The sequence below is a fragment of the Dipodomys merriami genome, unplaced genomic scaffold (genome assembly GCF_024711535.1).
Source record: "Dipodomys merriami isolate MVZ:Mamm:240054 unplaced genomic scaffold, mDipMer1.0.p SCAF_5, whole genome shotgun sequence".
NCBI classification, from domain to species: domain Eukaryota; kingdom Metazoa; phylum Chordata; class Mammalia; order Rodentia; family Heteromyidae; genus Dipodomys; species Dipodomys merriami.
In genome coordinates this window covers 79,681,482-79,697,067 of record NW_027206068.1, presented here as the reverse complement: position 1 = coordinate 79,697,067, position 15,586 = coordinate 79,681,482, and the positions used below count along the sequence as shown (strand labels likewise).

General features: G+C 44.6%; 1 protein-coding gene across 1 annotated transcript in view; it reads left to right on the top strand.

Moving 5' to 3' along the window:
• Positions 1-14,441, top strand: part of Ncapg2 (non-SMC condensin II complex subunit G2) — a 60,896-nt gene extending 46,455 nt beyond the window's left edge. The window contains exons 25-28 of the mRNA XM_069997207.1: positions 2,423-2,526; positions 3,720-3,820; positions 7,305-7,404; positions 14,323-14,441. Coding sequence (XP_069853308.1) covers positions 2,423-2,526; positions 3,720-3,820; positions 7,305-7,404; positions 14,323-14,374 — 357 coding nt within the window. The 3' untranslated portion in view covers positions 14,375-14,441. The remainder of the gene's footprint in view (positions 1-2,422; positions 2,527-3,719; positions 3,821-7,304; positions 7,405-14,322) is intronic.
• Positions 14,442-15,586: the final 1,145 nt, after the last annotated feature.

The following is a 15,586-nucleotide window of genomic DNA, read 5'->3' as shown; positions in this document are numbered from 1 at the left end:
CCTGTTAATCAGCTTGAATGATAATTCAAACCAACACACAAAAAATGATGTTTTGCCAAAAGAAACTGTTTTTTCACAGAGCAAAATTGAGAGAGTAGGTTTGCTTAGCGTAAGGGACTGTGTGCACTTCTGCATACAGCGCTGATTAGCCTGCCTTTTGAGGAAGGCAGTGCTAGGTGATTCCCCTTGCGTCACTGCGAGATGGTCCTCACAACAGTGTTACTGTCCAGTACATGACTCGGTCACATGCATTCGATGATAGAGAACCACGACTAATATATCCTACAACATTAAATAGAATCTAAGGCCCTTTTTCAAAACTTGAAGGGAAGTTACTTGGTTTAGGAAGTAAATGATAGATGACACAGAATAAAGCTTAAACTTACTATAGGAGATGTATCAGGTAAGTTACAAAAACCAGTGATGGTTTTGGCCACAGTCTGCTCCTGTACCTGCCCATAGCGTGGTGTTTGCTGTGTGTTCTCTACTGCCTTGTGCTGTGTGTGGAGCCATCCCTGCTCTGTTGGAGTGCAGGCTGCTTTTCTACTGAGGGGCCTGCCTTTTGCTCCTTTTCAGGACCGGCCTGCGGCTGGCCTCCGCTGCCTCCTTCCTGAAGATCGAGATTGGTCAGCACGACACACAGTACCGCGTTTGTGACCGTGGTGGATTTGTCTCTCTTTATTTTATTTTTTTTGGGTCTGGTTGTGGGGCCTGAACTCTGGGCCTGGGCGCTGTCCCTCAGCTCTTCAGCACAAGGCTAGCGCTCTACCACTTGAGCCACAGCGCCACTTCCGGCTTTCTTCTTTTTGCTTATGTGGTGCTGAGGAATCGAACCCAGGGCCTCAGGCATGCAAGGCAAGCACTCTACCACTGAGCCACCTTCCAAGCCCCAATTTGTCTCTTTAAAAACTCTCTTGTCAGTTTCCCTTTATTGCACTTGGGGGCTTTGCTATGGTGAGCATACACATTTAAAGTCCTCTTTTCACAGAATATCTCCATTGCTTGTAATGCTTTGATCTCAGCCAACTTTCTTTTTTTTTTTTTTTTTTTTTTTTTGTCGGTCATGGGGCTTGAACTCTGGGCCTGGGTGCTGTCCCATAGCTCTTCAGCTCAAGGCGAGCGCTCTACCACTTGAGCTACAGTGCCACTTCCGGTTTTCTGGTGGTTTATTGGAGATAGGAGTCTCACAGTCTCTCCTGCCCGGGCTGGCTTTGAACTGCGATCCTCAGATCTCAGCCTCCTGAGTAGCTAGGATTACAGGTGTGAGCCATCAGCGCCCGGCTTCAGCCAACTTTCTTATGTTTCTTATGTCTAGTTTTATTATTTTACTTTTAACCTCTCTTCATGTTTAAAGTTTTTCTTTTTTTGGTCAGTCGTGGGGCTTGAACGCTGGGCCTGGGCGCTATCCCTCAGCTCTTCAGCTAGAGGTGAGCACTCTACCGCTTGAGCCACAGTGCCACTTCTGGTTTTCTAGTGGTTTATTGGAGATAAGAGTCTCACAGAGTTTCCTGCCTGGGCTGGCTTTGAACTGTGATCCTTAGATCTCAGCCTCCTGAGTAGCTAGGATTACAGGCGTGAGCCACCAGCACTGGCTTAAAGTCTTTCCTATAAGTACCATGTGAGTGGTTTTCTAAAAATCCAGTCTGACATCCCATTATTTGTGTTGCTTATAATTCATTTGGTTTTAATGAAGTTGTTGACTGATGCACTTGGAATTAAAAGCATCATTTCAGTGTTTGTTTCCCTTCCTGCCATCTGCTTTTCTTCTTTTTCTGCCAAATTTTGGTGAATCAGGTGTTTTTCTATTCCATTTTTATATTCCACATGAACCTTGTGTTGTTACTTGTGTGAGAAAGTTTTGAGTAGCCACTGAAGAGTGGCTGCTCTGGAAGCCTCAGCCTGCATGCCGGATGGCCACAGCTTGCCTTGCCGTCTGGAATCAGGTGGAGACACTCCTCCTGCTAGAGCCCTCCTGCTCCTCCGTGACCATGAGGAGTGGGAGACAAGCATAAACTTGCTGGCAGCAGGAACTTGTGTGAGGAATTCTTCACCTGGCTGTCAGGACCTCCTACAGGATGTGCTGTGGGGCTGAGTGGGTAGAGTGCCGGGTGCTGTTTACATGCAGTGCCGTGCAGCACCACCACAGAACTGCAGGCCCACAGTCTGGACTGAGGAGGAAAAGGGGCTGAGTTGGCTTGGCATAAACACATAGGAACAGAATAAAATCACAGGCGTGTTTGATGGAAGGCTCTCTGGGAGACATGGCATCTTTGTGTCTCCCTGAGTATAGCTCTCCTATGTGCATAATAGTAAAAAGTCCTTGTCTTGGGTTTGGGGTATAGGAGGAAACTCAGGATCATTGCAAAACGAACTATTAGCCTAGGCTCGAGTTGCAATTCACTGATTGAAAACTTTCTTTCAGGTTTCTGATGTGAAAGAGTTGACCCTCCCACAGTGTCTTTCTGACCTTCCGCCATTTTCAAGGTGTCTGGTAGGAATAATAATAAAGTCACCAAACGTGGTCAGGTAATTGTCTCCTTTTCTAAAATATACTGAAGCTATAAGGTGCCTAGCATTTTTGCTCTATTCTCAGATTTTAAAAAAATTTCTGTGCGCCCCCCCCTCCCCTTTTTTATTTTGGCAGTTGTGTGGTCTAACTCTACCTCTTTGACCCACAGCTCCACTTCCAGTTTCTGATGATTAATTGGAGATAAGAGTCACATGGGCTTTCCTGCCTGGGCTTGATTTGAACCATGAACCCCAGATATCAGCCTCTTGAATAGCTAAGATTACAGGCATGAGCCACCAGCACCCAGTTTATTCTCAGATTTTTAAAAGGTGTATCTTCTGTCTTTTTTATTTTTGCCAGCCCTGGGGCTTAAAATCTGGGACTGAGTGCTTTCTCTGGGCTTTTTTGCTCAAGGCTAGTGCTGTAGCACCTGAGCCACAGTGTCACTTCTGGCTTTTTCTGAGTAGTTTATTGGAGATAATAGTCCATGGACTTTCTTGCCTGGCTGGCTTTGAGCTGGGATCATAATCTCAGCCTCCTGAGTAGCTAGGATTATAGGCGTGAGCCACTGGCATTTGACAACATCTTTTGTCTCTGAGGAACACATTCTATAGAAGTTTCCTCCATTTATCAATGACTGAAAAATACATTAAACTTACACAAAAAGAAACTCCAACTTTCTGTAAAGTGTATTCATCTAGTGTGGTTATGCCTACCATTATTGAGTTAGAAAAATGTAAACATGTAGTAAAATACTTCCTACTGTGTACTTGCAGAACTTTTCCTAAGTTGAATTTCTGTGCAGTTTTTGTTTCATACACATTGTAACGTGTGCTCTAGTCCTTGTGTCATCACATGACCCAATTCTAGGGTCTTACAGAGCACAGGCCTGATGATGCAGAGGGATTGTTCTGCAGATGCTGAACACCTGGGGCCTATACAGAGCGGACGCATTCCTTCTTAAGTACTTTGGGACTGTAGAGAATAAGTTTTTCCTCCTGCCATGTTTCTGTACCCTTTCCAAGAACATCACCTGGTTTTTAATCCCTCACCTCGTGAGCTTGGCATTTTGAAGTGAAGTATGTGAGAAGAGCTCAGATTTTCCTGTTAACTTACCAAATAGCACTTGTGGTTATTGGTGATCCCTGACTGTTTTCTGAAATGCATTAAGCATATGCTATAAAGTAACTGCAGCTGTTTAATTTTGTAGGTCATTTTTGGATGAGCTGAAGGCATGTGTGAGGTCTGGCGATATTGAAGGCATTGTGTGTCTCACAGCTGTTCTTCATATTATTTTGGTTATTAATACAGGTTGGTTATTTTCTCCTTCATCTGATGTATTGTTACATATTCTTTACCCTGACTCATTAGGGATATTGGAAAATTTTGCTTCTGTGTTTCACCTCTCCCCTGCAGAGTGTGTTCTTACAGCCTTTCCATCCATGTTCCTGGTGTGCTCTGAATACAGAGCTCTCTACCTAGCTTTTTCTTCCAGGCCAGCTTAGGTCTATCTTTGAATGAACTTGTTCCATTTCTTTTTTCTTTTTCTTTTTTTTTTTTTTTTTGGGCGGGGGGGGGGGGGATCCGGTCATGGGGCCTGAACTCTGGGCCTGGGCACTATCCCTCAGCTCTTCAGCTCAAGGCTAGCGCTCTACCACTTGAGCCACAGTGCCACTTTGGCTTTTATTTTCTTTTTGCTTATGTGGTGCTGAGGAATGGAACCCAGGGCCTCAGGCATGCAAGGCAAGCACTCTACCACTGAGCCACCTTCCCAGCCCTTGCCCCATTTCTGCAATGCCATTTCTGTCTACCTTTTACTTGTCACTTGTTCAATTTCTCTCTGTGCTTTAGAGTTGGATTTGTGTTCATTTGCCCTGCATTTCCAATATTTAAAAATTGGGGCTGGGAATGTGGCTTGGCGGCAGAGTGCTTGCCTAGCACACATGAAGCCCTGGGTTCGATTCCTCAGTACCACATACACAGCAAAAGCCAGAAGAGGTGCTGTGGCTCAAGTGGTACAGTACTAGCTTTGAGCAAAAAGCTCAGAAACAGTGCCCAGGCCCTGAGTTCAAGCCCCAGGACTGGCAAAAAAATGAAAAATAAATTAAAAATCTGACTATGTATGTTGGTGCAAGCCTAAAGTTTCATCTATTCAGACTGAGGTAGGAGGATTGCAGGAGCAACATAGACCTATTTTCACAAATAAAAAAGATAATGGCAAATTTGCACCAGCTAAGATATAAGATTTACAATAACCATTTTATAAACACATAAATTCAAATTCAGTAGGAAATACACAAAACATGTAGGAATTATAGCTCATTCAAAGTGAAAAGGCACCTTCTAGTGAGTATATGTATACCAAAAATGATCCTGATTTGAAAAAGTAGTTTCTATAAAATGTCATAGTAGGCATTATTTTTAAAATGTTATAAGTAGGGGCTGGGAAGTTGGCTCAGTGGTAGAGCGCTTGCCTTGCATGCCTGAGGCCCTGGGTTCGATTCCTCAGCACCACATAAGCAAAAAGAAAAAAGCCGGAAGTGGTGCTGTGGCTCAAGTGGTAGAGCACTGGCCTTGAGCTGAAGAGCTGAGGGACAGTGCTCAGGCCCAGAGTTCAGGCCCCACAACCGGACCAAAAAAAAAAAAAAAAAAAATGTTATAAGTAAATGGTATCTTGATTAAACAGCAACATCAGCATTTCTTAGCAGAGATTGTAGTATATACATATAGGAGAAGGCATGCCCTGTTTCAAGTTTCCAGGTTTTATCACCATAAAAATGTTCTCTAAAACTGGTAATATACACAAACTAACATAAAATGATGAGGTAAAGTATCTTACACTTTGAGAAGGTACCAGAAACAACACTCAAATATCCTCAGCTGTCCAGACTCTAGAATAATGCTTTTAGAGGTCTTCTGTCATGATGATTTTTATATGTATCTGAACACCTGATGGTTTGTAATATTCTCAGTAATCAGCAATCATCTTTTCTGTTACTACTAAGCAATCAGGACTTCTGCCCATAGCACTGTCCAGCATGGCTTAAGAACTACAGTGCCATTCAATGCCATGCTGTAGCTCATGTGGGAATAATACCCAGTCAGTTTCTTGACTCTGGCAGGTGAGAGAGGAAGAAACATTCCCAATTCAAAGGAATCAAAATGTGTCACTCTCCAAGAAAAGCTGCACCAGGAGACTATGGCAGTTTGGGATGTTATGAGCAGAATCCAGAGTCCTGGTAGTCCAGTATTTCCACCATCTTCATTTTTCAAGTTTTTGGCATGCAACTTTTTTTATTTTTTGTCAGTTGTGGGTCTTGGACTGTGGGCCTGGGCGCTGTCCCTCAGCGCTTCAGCTCAAGGCTAGTGCTCTACCACTTGAGCCACAGTGCCACTTCCCAGTTTTCTGGTGGTTTATTGGAGATAAAGAGTGTCATGGACTTTACTGCCCGGGCTGGCTTTGAACTGCAATCTTCAGTCTCAGCCTCCTGAGTAGCTAGGATGACAGGCGTGAGCCCAGCACAGCATGCAGCTTTTGAGTGGGTGTGAGGGCGGTGAATTTGGTGGACCACTACTGCTCCACCCCCTACAAGGCGTGGTGGTCTAAACTTGGGAAGCTGAAAACCGGAATTGGTGGAGGTTTCCTGGCAGAGGACTTTGCACAGCTGAATTAATTTTTTTAGTGATAGACAGGTTGACATTAGCCTCTTGAACATCCAAACAGTTAAAATAGTACTGGAGAAGTAATTGGTAACACCTGTCCCATGCTTACCAGTGAAACAAAGGAGTGGTCCATGGAGAATTGCCTTTTAAGTTTCTGGGTTGTTGGCTCAGTGACACTAATACTGAAATGATTTTCAAATTTAACGTATTATAGATAGAGATTGCCCCTAATGAAACAAGCTTTCCCCTTGGACCTGAATGCATAGGAAATCTGTGGATTTATTGTTCAGATTGAGTACCCTTATTCTAAACATTTGATTACAGAAGTCTTTCAGTATTTGGGATATTTTCATAGACTATATTGACTGAGAATCCCTCATTTGAAAATTTAAAAAAAGCTGGAACTCTGGGGAGGGGGGAGGCTGGGAAGGGAGGTGAAGGGTAAACAAAGGAGGAGGCTGCAATGCTTGGTAAGAAATGTATGCATTATCCTGCCCATGTAATTGTAGCCCCTCTGTACAGTATGTTCTCAAATAAAATAAAATAATATTAAAAAAAAATAAAATAAAATAAAAAAAGAAATGTACTCGTTATCTTGCCCATGTAATTGTAACTCCTCTGTATGGTATTCTCACAATAAAAAAAAAGAAAAAAAAGAAGAAAAAAAAAAGCTGGAACTTAGAAAATCATATAAAGTCAAAAACAGTCAGATTTTGGAGCATTTCTGATGATAGATTTCTGGGTTAGAGATGCCTGTGCCCCGAGTGAGCACAGAAAGGGTTTGTATAAGTGAGAGATGTAGAAACACTGAGGTTTGCAAAGCAAGGGGTATGCCGCATGAGAAGGCAGAAGCGTAGCATAATGCTGGTGTCTGACACTGCATAGGCATGACCTTGAAATTCGCTAGCTGTCATTCCTAACTTTGCAGTCCATGTGATCTCCCACACAACAGATGTACTTCACGGACACTTGTTTAGTTTATGAACATTCTTGTAGAAGGGAATACTTTTCCCACAGTCTAGCAGTGAACTTAACTTGGAGGGAGGAAGGAAATTGACCATCTGCACACCAGAGTATGCCTGCTTCTGTTGATGATGTTGAAGCCTTTGTCTTTCAATGCATCCTCTCATAGGTAAACATGGGAATTCAAAGGTGAAGGAGGCTGCATCCACTGTGTACAGGAAGCTGAAGTCATTCATGGAGATTACTCTGGAAGAGGATAGCATGGAAAGGTAAAATGTGAAACACACTGTAGCGGGGACAACCTGAAGACCAGGTGCTTTCTTTCTGGTCTTGGAAGTTTGGCATTGTCAGGGTAGAAGTTTTGCCATCTCATGTACTTACTAATTCTGTTCTCACAAGCAAAGCTGTCACTTGAAGAATTCTACTTCAGGAAAGGATGGTCATTACACTCACCTCACATGTTTTCCCAGCGAATACTGGTTTTGTTTTTGTTTTGTTTTTTGGTCAGTCGTGGGGCTTGAACTCTGGGCCTGGGCTATCCCTCAGCTCTTCAGCTCAAGGCGAGCGCTCTACCGCTTGAGCCACAGTGCCACTTCTGGTTTTCTAGTGATTTATTGGAGATAAGAGTCTCACAGTTTCCTGCCTGGGCTGGCTTTGAACCGTAATCCTCAGATCTTAGCCTCCTGAGTAGCTAGGATGACAGGCGTGAGCCACCAGCGCCTGGCGCAAATACTGTTTAATGGCAGTTTTCTGAATTTGGAACCACAGCACTTTCTGAGCATAAATACCTGACTGAGCAGGTATTTATTTGGGGGGATAGGAAGTCAACTGTTGCTCAAGGACTGATCGTGATAATTGTGTTTATGGGTCCCTTTTCTTTCCAGGGCCTCTTGTTGCTTTGGGTTATCTTTGAATGCCCTAAATGTTTTTCTTTAGACTGTTGAGAATTAGATTGCACTTTAATATCAGCCAAAAATCAGTGTCTCCCTGCTCTTTTATGAAGAAGTTAAGTGTTAGCAGAGCTATAACTCAGTAATAATAGTTTTACTTGTGTCTAGGAAATGAACCACACTACATAGCTACTTCTTCCTTTAGAGAAATGCTTTCATTATCCTAAATTTATGAATGGAGTTCCAAGGTATAGCATTTTATTGATCTGTTATATAGGTACAAATAGTATTTAATGTATTTCACTAGGAAATTGGACCTTCAAATGAATTTGTATTATACTTAATGGAAGGGCTGTTGAATATATTTCAGTCCCTGGTCACCCTAATTTTGATTACTCTTAGTGAAATGGGACTTTGTCAGCTTAATTGGGACCTTTCCCAAAAAATGAAGTAATAAACTTCCTTCATTTCTTTGAAATTTATTTCAGACTTCTTTTTTTCTGTTGGTGGTGCTGGGAATTGCACCAAGGGCTTCACACACAATAGGCAAAGCTTTACTACGTAGCTAAATCATGTCCCCAGCTCTTACCTCAGATCTTCTGTATCTTTTCCTGATAATTAGGAAATTAGATAATTGATAGCTTAGAGTATATATGTGATATTTACTTTGAATGTGCGTCACAGGCAAACACTTGATCTCCCAGAGGTGTGAGTGACTCTGCATGGTGTAAGCCGGAACCATGTGACTGTCAGCTGTGTGCTCACAGCAGCAAGCTGGAGGGTGTGCCGAGGGGGTTGGATTTGTTCTGTCCCCAGGTCCTGCTTTGTCTCCAGCACCTCTTCACTGCCCAGAATTTGTTTTCCATTTCAGTAGAAAGAAACCCTACATAATTTATACACAGCTCTGGCTGCATGGATTGTGGAAGAATAAGACATAGGAGCAGGTAGATGGAGTTGAATTGTAAAATGGACTTTTCTTGGGCAGCTATTAGTTAATGTGTTGGAGTTGAATTGTAAAATGGACTTTTCTTGGGCAGCTATTAGTTAATGTGGGAAGCAACTCCAGAAAAGTATCAGAGATGATTCAAGCAAGATAATGATTTAAAAGCTTGAACTCCTTTGGATATAGAAGTATAGGCATTTCAGTGCTAGATGATATAGGGTCCTTGTTGCTCCCATTCTATATGTATTTTTGCTTTTGTACATTATAAAGTGGTAATTATGAAAAATTAATCTGGAACATTTCAAGAATAAGTAGGATTGATTACGTATCCCAGTGTTCAGAGCTCTTGTGTAGTGCTACACTTTGCATGTGATGTATGAACAATAAGTAGGATTGATTACGTATCCCAGTGTTCAGAGCCCTTGTGTAGAGCTATACTTCGTATGTGATGTATGAGCATCCTCCAGTATGCTTCAGGCCACCTGTAGATTGCATATAATACCTACTACAATAGAAATGCACAGGAAAGTCTGGGTGTTCAGTACAGACCATTGTTTTATACTGTTTTTTAATCTGTTGATAGAGTCCATGGCCTGGAGCTCCTGGACACAGAGGGCTGTTGAACAGGTCTTGCAATGTTAGGGTAACACAGTGGATATTGCTTTAAAGCCGTTAATTTCCAGCAAAATTACAAGAAAAGTACAGAGTTTCTATATAATCCCCTGCCTCCATTATTGATACCCTGCTGGAGTGGAACTAATGAGCCTAAAGACTACATCCTAGGGTCTGTGGTTTACATTAAGCTTTACACTTGCTTATGTACATTTTGAAGGTTGGAGCAAATGTATAATGACATATATCTATTATTATAGCGTCAGAAAGTAATTCTATTGCCCCAAACTTTTCTGTTCCTCCTCTCTTTCCTTCCTCTGTTGGAAGCACACGGCCCTCAGAAATGAGTAGAGACAGAACTCAGCAGGCACACTGGGTAGGATGATCTGCTAGCCCAAGGGTGACCTTGCCCCTTCTCCTTGTTACTGAGGAGTCAGGTTCACTATTTTCTTTATACTTGGTTTACCAGAATGATGAGTTAATACAAGGCAGTTGGAAAATACTAACCATCAGCGAAAGGTCCCTGTTGGGGGTTGGGTGGGGCTGTCCTTTTGGAAACAAAGGCACACATTTTTCTCCTCATGGTGGAGTGGGGCTGGGAATGGTTCTAGTTGGAGGAAGTTGGTCAACCCAGGGGAGAGTTCTCATTCAAGAGAACTCCATTGACATGGCTTGATCACAGACAACACAGATGATAGTTAGAAGTTAAAAAAATATGAGTACCAGGAAATATCAGTGTACAATGGTGACTGGCTACAAGATAGATACATTTTAGTTTGACAGAAAAGATTGCTTCTTCTCACTCTTCTGTCAACATACCCAGAACCAGTAGGGTTTATAAGGAGGGACTGATGGTGGGAACTGTTTCACATAATTAAGAAGGCCAGTGTCATGCCCTAATGGTGTGCAGGCTGGAGAACCCCAGAGAAGTAATGGGCACGCCTCCGTCTAACTCCAGGGCTGAAGGCGGGAAGCCTAGAGCTGTGGTGCAGAGCTGAAGGGAAGGGTCGCGGAGCTGAGCAGTGACGCTCCTTCTCTGTTTTCCTGTGATTGAACCTTCCTGTCACAATCCCCACTCAACAAAATTGTAGCTCTGTGTGTATCCCACTACTGATGTAGGTTAATAGGTTAACCAGAATTTCAGCCAGAAATAAAATTTTCTACCAGAATTAAGAAAAGAAAGTGCTATATTCTTCTTCCACATTTGACCCCTTTACTAGAAAACCTGGTTTGTCAGTTTTACTAGACGTGTCTCGTGTTTTCCAAATACTGGCAAGTCATTTGTCTAAATTTCAGAACTAGTAAAGTTGTATCTGTTCATTAATGTATTTATATATTTATGTTTTTGCCAGAACTGAGACTTGAACTTAGGACCTGGATGCTGTCCCTTGGCTCTTTCACTCAAAGTTTATGAGCCACAGTTCTACTTCTGGCTTTTTGGTGGTTAATTGGAGATGTGAGTCGCATGAACTTTTGTGCCAGGGTTAGCTTCAAACTGCAGATTGCAGTCTTCTGAGCTAAGATTATAGTCATGAGCCACTGGTGCCTGGCTCCCTTCTATTTTAGAGGAAAAGACGAAGTATTAAAAGCGCAACAGGATCTGATATCCATGGGATATATATATAAGGCAGGCGGTGGCTTCTTTGGGGACACCTCAGAGGTTGAAGTGGGATCATTGATTCTGGACCCTTCCAGCCAGCCCTTACTAAGCCCTCCTGCTAGGCTAGGATGGTTCTTCTGAGTCAGCCCTTCGCTGTGCCCTTGCAGAAGACAAAGGAGGTAGCAGAGGGGTGGGTGTGCTCCTGAAAAGCGGAATCTCATCCACAGTTAGTTTTCCCTAAAGAATGTCCTTTTTCTGCAGAAATTAAGAAAGGAATAAATCCTTCAGACAGCTGTCCTAGCCTCGATGTGTACTCATAAAACTGCTTGACAAACATGCACAGCTCTCAGTCTAGGGAAGGAAGGCAAGAATTAAAGTTTAGGCCTGGTTTTTTTTGTTGTTTTGTTTTGTTTTTTGGGGGGTCCAGTCGTGGGGCCTTAACTCTGGGCCTGGGCACTGTCCCTCAGCTCTTCAGCTCAAGGCTAGCACTCTACCACTTGAGCCACAGTGCCACTTCTGGCTTTTTTCTTTTTTCTTTTTTTTTGCTTATGTGGTGCTGAGGAATCGAACCCAGGGCCTAATGCATGCAAGGCAAGCGCTCTACCACTGAGCCACCTTCCCAGCCCTAGGCCTGTTTTTGAGATGGGGTTTCTTTGTGTATGGAGACACCCACTTGGACTTGAACTCACAATCTGCTTTATTACAGTGATGTGTCATCATATATAGTTGATTGTTATTTTAACACAATTGAACATAGGATTCCAACCTTTTTTTTTCTGGTCAGTTGTGGGCCTTGAACTCTGGGCCTGGGCACTATCCCTGAGCTCTTCAGCTCAAGGCAAGTGCTCTACCACTTCAGCCACAGTGCCACTTCTGGGTTTCTGGATTCCCAGCAAGTATTTCTCTTACATTATTGGTCTTCCTAGGAATTACAGTGCTATGTTGAAGAGAAATAGAGAGCGTGAACACCCTTGGCTTGTTCCTGATGTTGGCGGCGATGGTTTTAGTTTTCCACTCTTAAGTGTGTGCTGGCTGTAGGTCTGTCACAAGCATCCTCTAGTATATTGAGGAACGTTGCATGTATTCTTAGCTTCTCCAGAGCTTTTGTCGTAAAAAGATGTTGAATCTTGTCAAAAAGCCTTTTCTGCATCTGTTGAAATGATCATGTGATTCTTGTTGTTGATGCATTACATTTATGTATTTATTTATTTTTGGTTCTAGTCCTGAACCGTGAACTTAGGGTGTAGGCCCTGTCCCTGGGCTCTTGTGCTCAAGGCTAGCACTCTACCATTTGAGCCGCAGCTCTACTCCTGGCTAATGTTCAAGTAGAGATAAGAATCTCACAAACTTTTCTGCCTGAGTTGGCTTTGTGCCTCAGTCCTCATCCATCCTGCCTCTTGAGTTGCATGAGCTGCTGGTGGCTGCCTGAGACCCTGTTTAAGTAATTTTAGACCGTGGAGGATATTGTCTCAGTGCTGCCTTCTTCTTGTCCCAGCCCCCGCTCCAGGGCTGCAGCTGGGTGCACCAGGGTGTAGAATTTTTACCCTTGCACCATGAGGCTAGGTAGGAGAAGAGCAGGGTGGGCTCTTGGGAGTGTCCCAGCTTCCCAGCTCCTAAAGAGCTAGCTGGGGAATGGTTCTTCCCGCGTTTCTGGCCCAGTGGTGGGGCCGCCGGTGTCTGCAGGGCGGTGTCCTCCGCCCTCCTGTGTGATACCCTCACGCCTGGAGCAGTCATCTCTGTTCCCTCATGGGTCCGCTTCAGTGCGGACAGAGATTGCCCACCTGCTGCGGGTCCTGTCAGGGCACTGCTAGAGCTCTGCTAACACAGGGATACGGTGTGCAGGGTGTTGGTAACGAGTCTTTTCTGAAGAAAAGTCTGGTATAGCCTCAAAGGGTAGCCAGCGTGAAGAAGACACTCTGGAGAGGTTGTGTCTGTGAGACTCCAGTATTAGTCCCCTGGGTAACTAGGATTGCAGGTCTGAGCCACCGGTGCCTGGCAAGTATTTTACTGACCTTGTGGGCAAGAATGGATGTATTGTGGGTATATTTGGTTTTTTTTGTGGGGGTGGGGGGGTCTGGTCATGGGGCCTGAACTCTGGGCCTGGGCGCTGTCCCTCAGCTCTTCAGCTCAAGGCTAGCGCTCTACCACTTGAGCCACAGTGCCACTTCCAGCTTTTTTCTTTTTGCTTATGTGGTGCTGAGGAATCGAACCCAGGGCCTCAGGCATGCAAGGCAAGCGCTCTACCACTGAGCCACCTTCCCAGCCCCTTGTGGGTATATTTGGTTTCTTTCCAGCTCTTAGTGTGGTCACTAGGACATCTAAAATGCCAGCTGCCCCTGGCCCTAGATGGGCAGCAGTGCAGGAGCAAGGGCAAGCTGACACCAGATCTCTTACTTGTTGCATGGGCAAAAGAGGGCAATCATAAGTCTTCCAACTCAGAATGTTAAGTCTAGCAGACATACCGCTTGGGATGCAATAGCACTTGGTTCTGGTGGGATTGGAGATCATCTCTGAGGAGGGTTCTTGGGAACAAACTAACTATACAATACACTGGAACTGATTAGGACTGACTATGCGATGGGAAGGAGAAAAGGGAATGAATGGCCATTCACTGTGTGGTGTACAGTGCTTATATCTGCAGAGACGTTGCAGGGATGTGTGCAAGTGAGCAGGTCGCTGTGGTTCTAGGAAATGAGAGCGCATGCGCAGTGTCCCCTGCCTGAGAGTGTGTGGGCTCTTCTGTGGGCCAAGGCACCAGGTGCAGTAGCCGCATTATGAAGGCAGAGCTTGCTAGTGGTGGGGTTGTTTGTACTTGTGTGTGTCTTACTTTCTTATGTGGTGGAGAGGGCTCAGGCTGTGGGTGTCAAGAGGGACATGCATGTGCCGTCTCTCCTGTGTGCTGTGGGTGTGGGTGCTCTGAGCGTTGAGTGTGGGAGAGCAGGCACTGAGGAGTTGGTGCTCCAGAGTTGGCTCTAGGGCGGCCTGAGCGGAGGCCTCCCTCGGGGCAGGATTCTGACCCACTGTACGCACGTGGCGCACAGGCTACGTGGCTGGCTTAAACTGGCTGCTTCTACACCGCTTCATAAGGGTGCTTTTAAAAATGCACCTTTGGATAATGTGGCTATTTTTCTTTGTGTTTCAGATTCCTGTATGAATCGTCAATGCGAACTTTGAGAGAACTTCTGAACTCATGAGCAGGTCACCATCTTTGGACATGTACAAATGGGGAAGGACTCACAAACATGAAATTTGTGTCCATTTTCCTGTGTGTTGTGTTGTTTTGCTGTGCTGTGTTTTGTGGCTAGGCTAAGCATGGAGGGTCCCCTGAGCCTGCACACGGCGGGGCCTGGTCTGAGCTCCCGGAGGTGAAGGCGGCACACAGCGTGGTGCCTTCTGCTAGTAGCTGTCTGAGCAGGCAGCGGGCCGGCGGGGACAGGGAGCTAAAGGTCAAGGCGGAGGATGGCCGGCACGGAGTTTATTCCTTCTGTACGTAAGAGTGAGCCAGCGTAGGAAAAACATGGCCTCACACCCGACTGTGGGACTAGCTGCCAGGCCAGCTTCGGAACCAGCCTGCAGTAGCGCTCCTTGCTCCAGATACTTTACTGCCATCCGTTGTGCAATGAATATATAGACCTACAGCCTCTGATGTGAAAAGTGTCCTTAGTGTCTGACCTTAAATCTGAACCCAGCAGCCTCACAGTCTGCAGTAATAGCCTCTTTCCACTAAAGTCAAGGTAAACTCATAGTGGCCAAAGAAATTTGATCTCTTTAGAGTCTAAAGTATAAACAGTGAGCAATACAAACCAGTAAGTTAATTCATAGTCCAGTGGCAAAAGTTTGAGCTAGGATATTTCAGGCCCTCCTGCCTTAGGGCCACAGCAGAGACTCAGTTCTTGCCTCATTTCTGCTCTTCAGGAAGAGGCACAGTAACTGGAGGTTTGTTGAGTGCTTGCGTAAATAGTATATTTAATATCAAGGATGTTGGTGGTGTTGCTGTACAAACCCCTGGTACAAAGTAAAAAGGACACTTCCAGCAAAACTGCTTTTAGAAATGATGTGTGTGTCTACACGTGTGTGTATAACTTGCAGTGGCAACATGTTTGTGTATTTCATTAATAAATATTAGTGAGTTCTCTCTGGGAGGAAAAGGTTACTTTCTTGGATAAACCTCACATTAGGTTCCCTGAAGGCCAAGTTTCAGGGCCTCCTCCAGTGAGCTTCAGTAGGAACGTAGAATCCATCCTGCATTGAGACCTGGGCACCGTCCCCATGAGCTGTGAGGAGCACAGATCCATTGTCCATGGAGACCTGGGCACCATCCCCATGAGCTGTGAGGAGCACAGAATCATCGTCCATGGAGACCTGGGTACCGTCCCCATGAGCTGTGAGGAGCACAGATCCATTGT